General features: G+C 44.7%; 2 protein-coding genes across 2 annotated transcripts; one reads left to right on the top strand and one right to left on the bottom strand.

Annotated features, from left to right (window-relative positions):
* Positions 1 to 12: 12 nt before the first annotated feature.
* Positions 13 to 6,795, top strand: CCDC117 (coiled-coil domain containing 117). Its single transcript, XM_066331499.1, has 6 exons — positions 13 to 143; positions 240 to 538; positions 1,158 to 1,208; positions 1,571 to 1,804; positions 3,170 to 3,307; positions 3,845 to 6,795. The coding sequence occupies exons 2-6, from the start codon at positions 246 to 248 to the stop codon at positions 4,095 to 4,097; spliced, it is 969 nt and encodes a 322-aa protein (XP_066187596.1). The 5' UTR covers positions 13 to 143; positions 240 to 245; the 3' UTR covers positions 4,098 to 6,795.
* A 394-nt stretch (positions 6,796 to 7,189) lies between these two features.
* Positions 7,190 to 11,662, bottom strand: XBP1 (X-box binding protein 1). Its single transcript, XM_066331500.1, is given in 6 exon segments — positions 7,190 to 9,539; positions 10,296 to 10,403; positions 10,406 to 10,450; positions 10,975 to 11,112; positions 11,190 to 11,286; positions 11,370 to 11,662. Coding segments are annotated over 6 exon segments (1,155 nt in total). The 5' UTR covers positions 11,579 to 11,662; the 3' UTR covers positions 7,190 to 8,981.
* Positions 11,663 to 13,835: the final 2,173 nt, after the last annotated feature.

The following is a 13,835-nucleotide window of genomic DNA, read 5'->3' as shown; positions in this document are numbered from 1 at the left end:
GCACTCGGGACTACAACTCCCAGAGGTCCGCGGGTGCCCGGGACTACAACTCCCAGAGTGCCCGCGGGCCCTTATCCGATCGCAGCGAGAGGCCTGGAAGGAGCCGGGCTGCAGCGGCGGCCGCTCGGCCCGGCCCGGCCCGGGTGAGCGCTGCGGGGCTCCTGCGGGAGCGCCTCGGGCAAGGCCGGAGCGTCGCGCAGCGCGGATTGCGGCGTTGATGTGCGCTTTCTCTCCCGCAGCAGGAAATGGCAGCGCTAGGCAGATCCTGCCAGGGCATCCCGGCGGGCCCGGCCGTGGAGCTCCCCACAGCGCCGGCCGCTGCCCCGGAGCGCCTCGGCCCGCAGCCCTTAGCCGGCGGCCACGGCCGTCTGCAGCCACCCGGGATGGTCACGGCAGGGATCAGAAACGACGGCGTCGACGGATCCTCCGGCCTCTGTCTGCAGAACAGCTTCGACCTGGCCTCGCTGGCCGCGCTCGGGAGCCACAGCGAGGGGCTGACGGTGGCCCCGGTGAGCTCCTTCCCCAGGAGCCGCAGCCAGTAAGTGCCGCAGCCGCAGCGCCGAGGGCAGAGCGCCGGCAGCGCCAAACGGCGCTCGGGGCTTTGCGAGGCGGCGGCGGTGTGTTTCCTTGTAGCAGTGTTGTACTCGTAGGAGGTTAGGATTGTATCAAGGCTAAGGACCTTGAAGCTGGCTGGTGGGGGTTGAAGGAACCTTTTAAAAGGCAAGAAAGGTGTTCGAGTATATCAGCGTCTTTGCATTCTTTCAAACTCTTTTTTTTTTTTTTTTTTTCAGTATTTTTTCAGTGTGTCCCTGTGATACAGAGTATTAAGAGATTCAAGCTGGGTCATATGTTCCTTCTTGAAGGATTTGAATTTTAGCAAAGATTGGTCTTGCCGCATGTGGGAAAAAAAATAACATAAAGGAGAAGAAATTAGCATAGAATTCTGTTCCGAGAACTGAGCAATTACAGCTGCCTTTGACTTCCTTTGGAACAAAGTGGTCATTTATTGTCCCAAACTTTTACTCCCTTCACAGCTGGTGACATACTGTGACTGTTGATCGCTGATAAAATTTTAAAAGGGACGAAAATATTGTCTCAAAATATCAGGGTTACCAGAAGATATGATTTGAAGCTAAGTAACTGTTTTTCTTTTGTAGTGTCTCTGTGCGATGTGGAAAGAAGCATAAGCTAGAAGAAGAAGCAGAAGGGTAAATTAATTTGTCTTTTATAGCCTGAAAAATCCTGATTTGCTTTTTTGTTTTGTAAAAGATTTGAGCACATCTCACCTACAATACAAACAGGAAGGAAATCTATTATTGTTTCCATTTGGAACTCTTCCCTTGAATTGCACATGAACCCAAATCCATTTCTATTACCTAATTAATTGCGTGGCACTGATTTTCCTGAATAGGTACTCACATTTTACTAAGAGCAAGGTGAATTTATTTTCTTTGTTGAGGTTGCATTGCCACAGTGTGTCAGTGCTGCTGAAATGCACTTTCTATGACGTTTGTTCCTGTAGAATGCCCCATTTCTTTTTTGACAACTGTCAACTTCCTTTGTTTCCTAGCTGTCCTGTGCGGAAGAAGAGACTGACAGGAAGCAAAAATTGCCCTTTGAATCCCAACACTGAAGAATGGATTCTTTGTGCAGGTCAGCAGGCAGCTGGGGAGGTAGCAAGTCAGTATGGTGGCAGCGGTCCTGAAACTGCCATGTTAGAAATTCCCTGTGAAGAAATGGATCAGACAATGGGGGAACAGCAATGCGAGGTTGCTCGCAGGAAACTTCAGGAAATTGAGGACAGGTAAATGCAGGGATTGAGTAGCCTGGCTTTGCTGAGCTTTCCCTTTTTTGGTGGGCATTCAGGGGTAAATCTAGCACTTAGCAGTATGATAACACTGCTGTAAGTCTGAGGTGAACCTTCTGTTCAAATGATTTCATTTTAGCCTCCTTTTGGTCCTTTGAGTCTTCAGGCTGATCTGAAATTGAGGGTTCTGGAGCAGGAGATGCTGAGTAAATAACACCCTGCTCACAATCATTATGCAGTTTCAATATACCATAACGGGATTTAATACTCTTGTATGAGCATCCAGAGCTCAAATTGTAACACTTACCTGCTCAGGCTTGACCTCAGCTTTTTTCAACCAGCTGCAGCTTGTTCTGTGATTAATACATAAAATAGATGTGGATTTGTCAGTGTAGAGAGTAGCATGAACCAGAGAGGTCTCTCTGCACATATGCAGTAAGTCTGAGATTCATCTTGCTGATGGTTTGATGTGGGGTAATCATGATGGGGTGGCTATAGACAGTCTGCTGTAGTCATTTAATAAATTTACTGTGCATTCTGGCCCTTGAAAGAGTTCTGGGAATTGCATGTGTATATATCAGTTGATTGCAGTTGAGCTGGTATTCCAAAATATATAAAATGACCACTGCAGATGATTACAAAAGTTAAAAGTTACAGAAGTTTTAAAACAAGATTTTTTGTAGATTACTCCATAGATGATGTATAATGAGAAGCAAGGTACTGTTAGACTTACTTTTTTCATGGGTAAATCAGAGTAGTGAAATAGGTTTCTATTATCTGCTTTGGTCCTCTTGGAGGATTGTTCCCTACTCTTCCCAGCTATGCTGCTAAATTTTCTTTAAAAGGTTTACCAGAAACAAAGTAGATGCTTCCATTTGTTCCAAACCCTTCAGCAATTTGTGCCAATTTAATCTCAGAAACTGGCACAACATTGTGGAAAGTGAAGCACTGTTTCCAGTACCTTTGCAATAATTCTCAAAGTCCAGCTATGGGGAATTGAGCAGGTGAAGCAGTTGCATAGCTGAGACTCATTTGTGTAATGTGACTGAATCATACAGTTTTCTTTGGAGGGAATTTGTTTATTTTCTCTCAGTGTATGTCTGCACTGGGATAACACAGGGGTAACAAAGCTAGCTCAGGTACCAGAAGTGGCACTGCTGCTCAAGTGGCTTCTATGATGAGTATTTTGGGTATTTTGGCCCAAGAGAGACTCGTGTTAACATGGCCCTGCTGCTTCTGGTACCCAGCCTAGGTCAGAGATCTGCACAGAGCAGAGCACATAGATACTGTAGTCTGCAGTGGATGTTCCTGATAACAGTATGCTCAATAGTGTTTATCTCCCTCTTCCCCCTCCATTCCTAGGATAATTGATGAAGATGAGGAAGTTCATGCTGATGGAAATATTAGCAATCTGCCCACTCTTATCCTGTCAGATACCCTTAAGAAAGGGATGAAGAGGGATTTTGGTGAAGTCCTGACAAAGAAAATAATAGAGTCTATGTAAGTTCTGGAGGAAATCATGGTACTATGTAGCTAACATGTGCAAATGAAAAGAGAGACCTCGTTTCATGTTTATGGAGATGTCCTTGATTACTGCATGATGCAGCCAATGTTGTGTAACAGACCATTCATGTGGTTAAAAATAGGAAAAACTGTCCTAATGTACAAAAGAAATAAGTGTAACTGTAGTGGTCATCAAGTGTCTGTTTTGTACTCCTCATTTCTACAGAGTGAAATCTGTTGAGTGAACCAGTTTAAGTTTTGGTTTTGTTTGTATGAATTTTCAAAATGAGAAGATCCTGAAATGTGACCAACAGTGGTCAAGTTCGGTGCAAAAAAGAGAGGAAATACAGGGTTAGAACTAGAAATAATGGAACTAGTTAGGGGAGAGGAAATTCAATAGAGGGGAAAAAGGTATATATTTTCTGGAATATAGTTCTAGCTATAAGGATAGCTCAAAGGATGAAGATACAGTCTTCTGCATTTAATAGCTGTGCTTGGAGAACTTAAATTTTACTGAAACTCTGTCCCTTCTAGGAGCCGTCCTTCTATGGAGCTGGTGCTTTGGAAACCTCTTCCTGAATTTATGACAGATAAACTGAAGTCTGTTTCTGTTAAGGACTTCAAACAGCAGAGTACACAAGGGTGTCAAGCTAAGCAGCCAATACCAAGAGCTCCTTTTGATCCACAGACTGAAACGTTCCCTGGATCACAACAGACTGCCATGTCTCCAGATCCGTATGCTAGTTTGGGAATATCTGGGTGTGCAGAAGAAGAAATGGAGTTGTAGATCCCAGATTTTAGACTGGAAGTGGTGAGCTTCTGATGCTTATTGTTGGTGTTTTTTGATTATTTTTTCTGGTTTGATGTGTGAATCTGAAGTTATATTATTTGGTTTTTTTGTTTTCTTACTAACAGTCATAAGCACACCACAATCATAGGGTGGCCAGGAAACACCCTAAGATTTCTGTGTTCCAATCTGTTAAATATTCTTACTTTTACTGAAAAGGTAATTCAGAGGCCTTTGGAACAGGGAAGTAGCTTTCCCTCTTGCTTAATGGTGGAATATCCTCTAACTGCCCTTGGTAAAGTATAAAATCCAAATACTGAATGTAACTGTGGCTTAAGCCACACCTTTCTCTTACTGAGCCATTGAAACTGGTGTACATACTGTACTTGGCCATTTGGTAATTTGAATTACAAAGTGTGAAGGAAGAAGTACCTTCAAATCTAGTCACAGATAGAAAAGCAATCCCTCTGGTAATACAGCTTTTCACACCATCTTCCTTTTGGACTTGATATAAACTCAGATGTAGAAATTACACAATCCATGGGGTGGTAGGGAAGGAATATTACTGCTGAGCTGAAGTCTTTTGCTTTGTAGAAAGCAAAGCCAGTGCTTATAACTTGCAGGATACCAGCTAACTGAAGTCATCTTTGGTTCATTGGCTTCTAAATTTTATTTGTGGGTTTTTGATGTTCTCCTCCCCATCAATGGAGAAAAGCGGTTCTCAGCAGAGATTCACATTTTACATTGAGATTCTTCGTATGCATGGAGTTGGAAAGTCAGTTGTAACTTCTGGTGAAATGAATGGCTTCCATCAATTTGGACAAACATAAGTAAATCAGATAAAAGAGCTGCTTGCTGCCACTAGGAGGGTCAAATGCTAGATTATTGTTTGTACCCAAGTCCCAGCCTTTGGTGGTGAAGTAAAGGAGACGTCTTTTTCCTGAGAGAACCTAGACATAAAATTGAAGCCGCAGTATGTGCCAATATTATAGCATCACAGTGTTTATACAGATGTATGCCAAAAGAATTTTCTGCCCTGTGCAGGGTGCCAAGGAAAGGAATCCACGAGCTATTGTTTGTACCTTTTCTCAATGCACAGCAGTTCCTTCTGCTTAAGGTTCTCTAACTTGTTTAAGGGTTTTATCTTTTGTTCATAAGTCCTTGAGCTTTCTCAGAGATACCTGAATTGAGGCTTTTCATAAGAGATCCCTCTCTAAGTAATAGGTTCTGTTCAGAGTCCTACATCTCAATCTGGTTTTGACATCTTGCTAACATAAAGGAGCAAGTACACAGTAACACAGCTGCTCACATAAGAAAATCTACTCTTCCTCTGCACAGCTAAGAGATAATCCTTGTGATAATATTTACTGTTGAGTAACCCATAGCTGAAGGTTTAAAATCAAGCTTCTCTTTTTGGCAGTCATCCTTTATTTCCTTTTGGTTGTTCAAAAGATACCTGTTTGTTAAACCCTGTTTGTCTTGCTGCTTTTGTTGAAGGTTGTCTCAATTTTCTGTCTCTTGATAAAACATTTCAGAGCTTCACAAAAAAAACCCCACTCCAGCATTTAATTAGGCATTACTCTGGAAACCAGTATACACCTGTATCATTCTGGAAGGTTTATTAAGTTGAAGAACACGTGCAGCCTATCTTGCTATAATGCCTAATTTCATTTCAGGGTCTGCTATAAATCTCTTGCATGAACTGTGTAAAATTTCTTATGTATTATTAAGCTGCTGAACGTGTTGAAAACCTACAGCCTTTGACGTGCTCCAGTGTTTGAGTAGAGCATAAAGCAGTGAAGTTTGGAGAAGGCTGTAGTCACTGCAGGTAGAAAATGTGGAGCCTCCGAGTAAGTAACTGGTTTTCAGCTTGCTGGATTATAGTGAAAGCTCAAACTGGGAAGTATTTTGAAATTAACTGAATCCTAAATAAACTGAAAAGAAAGGATAAAAATTTCAAAAATGTGATGAAACCATCTCAGCAACACTAAAGTTGCAACAGAAGATGTAAAAAACCTGTAGGAGGCTTAAATACATCACATGATGCAGTTGTTTTCCTCTTAAAAACACCAAATTGCATATCAGATCTGCAGAATGAGAAAGTGTTCTAGATGGCTTTTAAGCATACTTTTTTTCCTGCTAGGTTTGTACCAAAGGTTGACTTTCAGAGCTGTCTTTCCTCTTAATTCAATACCAATAGGGCATCACTGACCTGTTACCTGCCATCTAAAACAAGAATATAGTGGTGCACTTCTGACAAAGACTATGAGGTGGAGAAAAAAATTGTCTAAGAATTTTGCCTTTATAGAAAACATTTGCTTTCATTTTTTCCACAATGCATTTCTGCCCTTGTGATAGGAGACAGAGGGCTGAGTTGCTTAAAATGATAGAAGAGCAGGCTAGAGTGGGAACGAAGTGACCAGGAGCACTGAGCAAGATCCTTGCTACAGCAATCACTTGGAGAGGGTTATATGGATGAGAGATCAAGCTGTGGGCATTTACAGACTTCTGTATTTGTGAGTTTCATTTGTTGTTGTTGTTCTCAAAAGACTTTTATTACTGCTGTTCACAAACAGGATGGCAAATGCAGTATTAGAAAAAACCTTATTTTGAAATACCGAAGATCCGATTCTGGTCTGTCTTCTCTTGGGACCAAATCACCCTTTGTATGTCAGTTTTCAATAAATTTTCTAAAATATTTTTTAGATGACTGTTTCATTCCTGGTAAGAGTGAAAAAACCTTGGGAGCCTATGTGCAGTCCTTCAGCTGGACAGTAAAGTGCTCTTCTGGCTTAAGATTTGAATTTAACTATGTTGTGTCAAAGGCATACCCCTTTTTCCTCCACAGTATTCAGCAGGGTAGAATAAACCTGAATAAGGGAAGGCAACAGCACAGTAGAATAAACCTGAAGCTTCCAGGAAGGAAGAGTTGTTTTAAGTCTGTCATGATCCAAAGGCTTCTGATAAAGCAATAGGAGTACCAATAGGTGTTGCTGTAGTTTGTGTTTTCAGACCGTTCATTTTATTTCAGAATAAAACTAGTCAGAACTAAGCATGCTCAGTATTCTTAAAATTAAGAAAAGTTTGAGGAATGCTTTAAATTCAGATTTTAATAATTTTGTTGGAATGTAAGACTTTGCTCTTTTGTGTTCCATCTTAGTGGACTTGATTCTAGCAGAAAACACGAGTGCTTATAGAAATTCTGAATGGTAATAGGCTTCTAGGTGCCAAACAAGAATTAGTTCTGTGTTTTTAGTGGAAGAGATCTCAGTAACTATTAACAGCTTGCTGTGGGACCCAGTGCTTGCAATAAGTCAGGATAAAGCATGCCAGGATATAGCTGTTAAGTTGAAAAGGGGAAGCAAAACAGTGTCAAGACCATGTCCCTGACCATTTCTATCACCTGTGCTTAACAAGGTTGAAATGTTAAGCACATCCCATGTCTTACCCTGATGGAAAGGAGACTATAACAGTTTTCCTTGGATTTTTTAGATGTTGAAATGGCTTGTTCACAGTTGCCAGGAGGGGCTCCATAAAAGGGTGCTAACAAAATGTAATACAAAACTACAGATCAAATCCTCACTTCTGCTTTTTTTTTGGACTTGCAACAATTTATTTGATACTCTTGTAGTCATCCCTATTTTCCCACCTTGAACTTACTCTTCTGACAACTTGGATTTTCAATCTAAATTTGTTGTACTGCACAGCTGTAGTCTTTACTTCCACCCACTATTCAGGTAAAAATCCTTCATTATAAGCTAGGTTACTCAAACTTGTAATCCAAACCAGTCCTGTCACCTTGAATGTTACTGACCAAAATATCTCAGGTCTTCTTTCCTCCCCACCCCAAGTTATTTTTGTCAAAATTAAATGCAAGATGTGAAATAGTACTGAAACCAAAAACAGCTGTGCCAACACCTGCAACAGCAGTCTTATTTTCAGTATAAAATTTCTTCTGTCTCTCCAAGTGTTTTAAATATTGTGATAAATACTGGATACTGGAGCAAATGAGAAATCCTGCTGTAGCTCCTCACAAGTCCATCTGATGCTTCTGGATTTCCTGTGGTAATACACAATCTGCATCTGTTTTAACACAGTGTCTGTCTCACACCCACACCCCTCAGACTGAGAATTTTGGACAGCATTACTGGCCACCAGGGTGCCACCACTGCCCTGAGTTTTGAATATTCAGACTTCAAGCTCCTGCCACCTGCGTGCCTTAGAGGCTGAAGGTTTTGCTCCAGTAGCTCTGGCCCTCACACAAACCCCTCTGCCACATGCAGTGCCCCCAAAAGGGAACTGCTGAAGCATCCAGCTGCAGACACCCTCTGAGCACTGCTCATCAATGCCTGGCAGGATGAGACACCGAGGGACCTGAATTTAAATTCTCCAAGGCCCAGATACTCTCCCCTCCCCACTGAGTTTTAAGGCAAAAAAAGGGTCAGTGAGCTGGACTGCATTTTAATTGCACCAATAGTTAAATATTAAATGGACAAAGCAACTCTACATAGCAAATGGAAAACAAGCATTTAGTGAAGCTGTAAGACTTAGAGACTATTATGGTCTAGCCCAGTTGTCTATACATGAATATCCCAGTTTAGTTTTTTGGTGTTAAAAATTTTAACTGGAAAACAAAACATTTTCAGGTTCATAGAGAATGAGCAAGTTATTGAGAAACAAACCTGCCTTTCTCCTAAACCAACACTTACTGGAGGGGAGCCAGGGCAGGACAGGACACCCTTGACTTTTTCATACCATCATGCCATCTACTAGCATGAGAAACACTTTTCTGAGTGGACTTGATTTTCTCCACATACACCCCAAAGGGGCATTATGCTGGTATCTTGCCAGGACAGTTATTTAAGGGCAGTTAACACTACCAGGTTAGACACTGATGAGCTGGGGAAAGAGTTCCTTGGCAAAGCTATCCTCCCACGCATGGTCAGCGCCAAGCGGAGACGATGTATCGCTGAAGGGCGACAGGGATCCTTCATACCCAGAGTCACTACAGCCATCCAACAGGTAGCTTGAGGCTTCAAGACTATGACAAGAAGAAAGCAGATGAGAAATGCCCAGTTCAGGCATGAAGCTGTCTACAGGTTCTTTCTTCACAGACACTGGGACCTCGGGGACGGTCTTATCGTCAGATGAAGAGACATTTTCTTCCTCCATTTTCACTAGCATATTGGTTTGGTTGCCCACTTCAACAGGAATCTCCACTACGAGGGGTTTTGTGTACACGTGATCAAACCTTATGAGTTCATTAATGGCTTCCAGCTTAGCTGATGGGGACCCCAAAGAGGGAGACAGGGTGGTTGGTACGGAATTTGTTTCTCCAGAGAGCTCTTCCTCCAGCTTTTCCAGGCACGTTGACTCTGTATCAGCATATCTGAGTAGCATTTCTGGGTCCAGACCGTCCAGAAAGCCCAATAGGAGATCAGACTGCAAAAGGAAAGACAATTTTAGAAAGACAGTTTATTACTGTTACAGCCAAATGCGTCATCTATTAACCCCCATGTGGAAGTTAAATACACTGATGCAATCACAGCCATTTTACCAAGAACACCATCAAACAAAGGGTGGTTAAGGCAGTTACTTATCTTGCAGAAATTTACAGAATCTGCCAGGTTGGTAGGGACCACAGTAGGTCACAACTGGTCCAATTTCCCTGCTCAAGCAGAGTCATGGTAGAGCACATGGCACAGGATTGCACCAGATGGTTCCTGACTGTCCCCAGTGAGGGAGATTCCACACCCTTCTGGGCAATCTGTTCCAGGGCACAGCCATCCTTTGCCCACAGTTTTTTTATAAGGGTACTAGCAATCCCCAAAGAATTATACAGGCATTAGAGAGTCACAGCCACTATTAGAAGTTCCTAGAGATCTAGTACCTATCAAGTACAAACACCACAGTGACTGCTGGCTACACAGACCAGAACATGGCTTAGGCACACCTGCACATGACCAAAGCTTTAGGGGCTGGGTTTTTTCATGTGGGTATTGTTGAACCCCTGTATTCACTGGATACAGCCTAACACAGCTGTTCTAAGCCACAGCTGTGGCATTCCAAGACTTGGAAAACAAACCAAGTATAAATGGAAACCATCGAATTATTTAAAATCAGAAAGTTATAACACTAGTCTCAAATCTACAGCAGTTCCGAATTTCATGGACAATTTGTCCAGGACTGGATGCTCACCTCAGAGTCTGAAGAGTCACTGCCATCAGAATCCATGTGGAAACGATCAGAAATGGTGACTGCTGGGCCTGCACCTGCTGCAGAGGAACACGTAGTCTGAGTGCTGCGGACTCAGCGGACCCGGTCACCAATCTAATCTCATCCACCTGAGACTCCTTCACAACCTGTACCAAGACAAAAACTCAGTCACTGCAAATATTCTGGCAGGCAGTACAGTACATAATCTTGAAGATCATATTCTTTCTGCAAAGGCTTCCAACACAAAATTCTCTGTTTGCTTGTTCTGGTAGGAACCTGAAGGTAAGCCAATTTCCAAAGTTAGCTGAAGCATCCCTACACTTGTACATTTATTTTGTTGGACACTTTTAAATGAAAGCCTGACTCTTTCCACCACATCTGAGATGCACCTACATGACTGTAACAGTTTCTACTGTACTTCTACGATAAAAGGTAGAAAACCAGATAAAACAATCTTAAGACAGCCTGGAACTAGCCAGCTTTCCACCTCCCACGTTACTAGTGACACCCATTTCGACTTGGCACACACTGAACTTCAGGACAGCGTCCATATGGAGGACAAAGGTAATTCCGGCATATCCCTGCCCACAGCACCAAGGTTGCCCCGGGAGCGGGGCAGCTCTGCCCAAGGCGGGGGCGGACACGGCAGCAGGCGGCTCACCTGGATCTCTTCACCCTCCTCCTCCTCCTCCGTCTTCAGAGCATCGAAACCCAGGCGGCAGCGGAGCTCCTGGTTCTCCCTCGCGAGGTTACACGTCCTTTCCCGTAAGAGCTGGTTTTCCCGCAACAGCTTCTTGTTCTGCGGAGAGCCGTGAGGCAGGGAGGCCGCTCCACTCCTCCCGCTCCTCCAGCCCCTCATTCCCCCCAGCCCCTTACCTCCTCCTCCAGCTCCACCACTTGCTGCTCCAGCTCCGTCATCCGCGCCTTCTTCCTGTCGCGGGCACTCTGGGCGGCCACGCGGTTCTTCAGCTTCCTGCGGGGCAGATCGGCCGTCAGCGGGAGAACCTGTACCCACCAGGTACAGCCGCAGCCCTCCCACCACTGCCCCCCACTCACCTACGCAGCGCCTTCTCCTCTGGGCTCAGATGCGTGAGCCGCTGCCGCTTACGGGCCGGCTGCGTGTTCTCCATCCCCGGGAGGCCGGGGTCGGCCCCCGCCGGCAGGACAACGGACAGATGCCGGGCAGCCGCGGGGCCGGGCGCCTCGGCCGCTTTGCTAGGGATGAGGAGCAACCGCGGGGCCGCGGCACCGGGCAGCGCTGCCATGGCGGCACGGGAGGAGAGCGGACACGCCGCCCGGCGTCACCAGCGCCGCCGTCTGAGCCCCGCGCGGCCCCGCCCGGATTTCTACCATCGTGGCTCTCGCTCATTGGCTGCGATGCGTGACGCCACGGCCGAGAGAGCTCGTGATTGGCCCGAGGCCGCGAGCAAGGGGGGAAGCAAATTGCATCAGACTGGGGGATTGCAGTCCGCTGGCGAGCGGCGGGGGCGGGGCCTAGGATGGGCGGGGCTTGTGAGGGGCGGGGCTTGCAGGGGTGTGGCGGGGGGAATGGGGCCGTGAGGGAGCGGGGCGGGCTGTGAGGGGCCGTGAGTGCCCAGGCCGTGAGTGCCCAGGCCGTGGCCGCCCGCCTTGGCCGTCGCCGAAGTTGACCTGCTCCTTGAGGAGGAGGTAGTGAGCTGGGCCTGCCTTGGCGATGCAGCAGAAGTCTCCCTCTGGTCTCCTTTCCGGGGCCGGTCTGTCACAAGTAGTCACAAGCATAATCATGGGGAACACAAGTGCCAGGAATGGAGCTGTAGCAGATGCCATAGGAACGGGCTAAAAAAGGGCTAAGAAGACTGAAAAAGCAGCGAGGTTAGTGATTGACGAGTGGAAGTTGCAGACTATGCAGAAATGGCTCACAGCGCTGGCCCCAGCCTGTTCCGAGAAGCAGCAGTGCTGCGTGGGGAGTGATGTGAGCATTTCTTTGGGTGTCTGACGCAGGAAATCACCCTGCCGCGATGGGTTGGTGTCAGATCTGATAGATCTAGGGCTCAGACAAGAGTTCTGTAGGTCGAAAGCCTAGAAATACCGTGCCCATGGGAATGCAGGTGTTCAGCAACCTACCGACAGCAATGCACAGCCGTGCAGGGCGCCGAGGGTGTTTGAGCTGTCGACGGCTCAGTGCCTGAAGCTTTCCAAGTTTCCACTTGTGACAGTTGCCAACGACCTGAATAGTTATGAAATGCCGAGGCTTTGGCTGCTCACTATTATTTCTGAAAGCCATTTGTACATTGATTTTAAATTAGTTGAGATGTTAAACACTAAAGGAAAACATGAGCTTTAGAAGATCAAAGACACTGGTGTGCTGGTTTGGCATTACTCCAGCACTGGAGTTCTGCCAGGCTTTCATGATACAGAGAACAAACTGCATTTGTAAGCTTGTGTTTGTTCTTTTCTTATGCACTGCAGCATGACATTGAGCTAAGGCTGAAAGTTCGTCTTTCCACTTTGACACCTTTGTGAAAAATATGGCAATTTTTCGATAAGCCTTTGAATCGGAGTGCAAAAAATTGTTTGTTCTGGTCCTGCTAAGCCCCTTAGATGTTGGACGTAGAAAACTGCTTTTCTTTTGTGTGTCTCTTCTGGATTTGGACTCATGTTTCTTCTGTAATTCTAATTCCCGATTTAAAGTGTTACTGTTTTCTACCAAAATGCAGATTCAGTATCAATAACTGCTTCAGATTTCAGACGTCCATTTCAAGTTGCCCTTATTTGCCAGAAAAGCATTGAATGGGGTGAACAAGGCTGATTTGTAATATTTACAGCTATACTGGGGAGATCTGATTTATAATTATATGATTTATCATAAAGATATCCAGATGTCTTGATGTTATGACTGAAGAAAAATCCTAACCTTCTGTCTGCTGGTGATTTAATTTTCCTATTTAATTTTATGTGGAAGTAAAGCACCCTTTCTTTTGCAACAAACACTTGTGATAGTGAATAAACCACAGAAGTGCAGGCACATATGTGCTAGTAGTGGTGCCTGAGTTGCTTCATAGTGATGTGCAACCAACAAAAGTGGAAACTGCCCTTGGCACTGGTGGAGCCCATTGTTACTGAATATAATAATGGCATCCATTAGCATGTCTAGTGTTGGCAGTAATAGCTAGCAAAGAAGGGCATGACACCCTGCATTCTAGTCTTGTTGAATAATTTTAGCAGTACTAAGACTAGCTCTGGTGCAGTTGCTGAGAATATATTTAGGCTTGCAAAAATGATGTTACTCCCATTAGGATATATAAAGTATTGTACCAATTATGTTACACTGGGTAAAAGAGTGCCTAAAGAAAGGGCCATAAAGCTGATCTTACACTGTGACACTCTTTCAGAGACTTTTAACAAAAAGGGTTCAAGTTTAATTCTGATTTCCACTTTTTTTTTTTGCCCATTCACTGTTTACACATTCCGGTCTTTGTATTTTTCCTTTTTTCAGTCACTGGATTTCATCCTGTGATCCACGTGACTCAAGAATGCTTCTCA

Source organism: Sylvia atricapilla, chromosome 17, assembly GCF_009819655.1.
Source record: "Sylvia atricapilla isolate bSylAtr1 chromosome 17, bSylAtr1.pri, whole genome shotgun sequence".
NCBI lineage: Eukaryota > Metazoa > Chordata > Aves > Passeriformes > Sylviidae > Sylvia > Sylvia atricapilla.
Note: the sequence above shows the minus strand (reverse complement) of the source record. Positions and strands in the feature narration are given on the sequence as shown.

Coding starts and splice junctions, on each gene's coding strand:
- CCDC117 (XM_066331499.1), top strand. CDS start 246: ATGGCAGCGCTAGGCAGATCCTGCCAGGGCATCCCGGCGGGCCCGGCC. Junction 539..1,157: donor TTCCCCAGGAGCCGCAGCCA/GTAAGTGCCGCA, acceptor TTTCTTTTGTAG/TGTCTCTGTGCGATGTGGAA. Junction 1,209..1,570: donor CTAGAAGAAGAAGCAGAAGG/GTAAATTAATTT, acceptor TTTGTTTCCTAG/CTGTCCTGTGCGGAAGAAGA.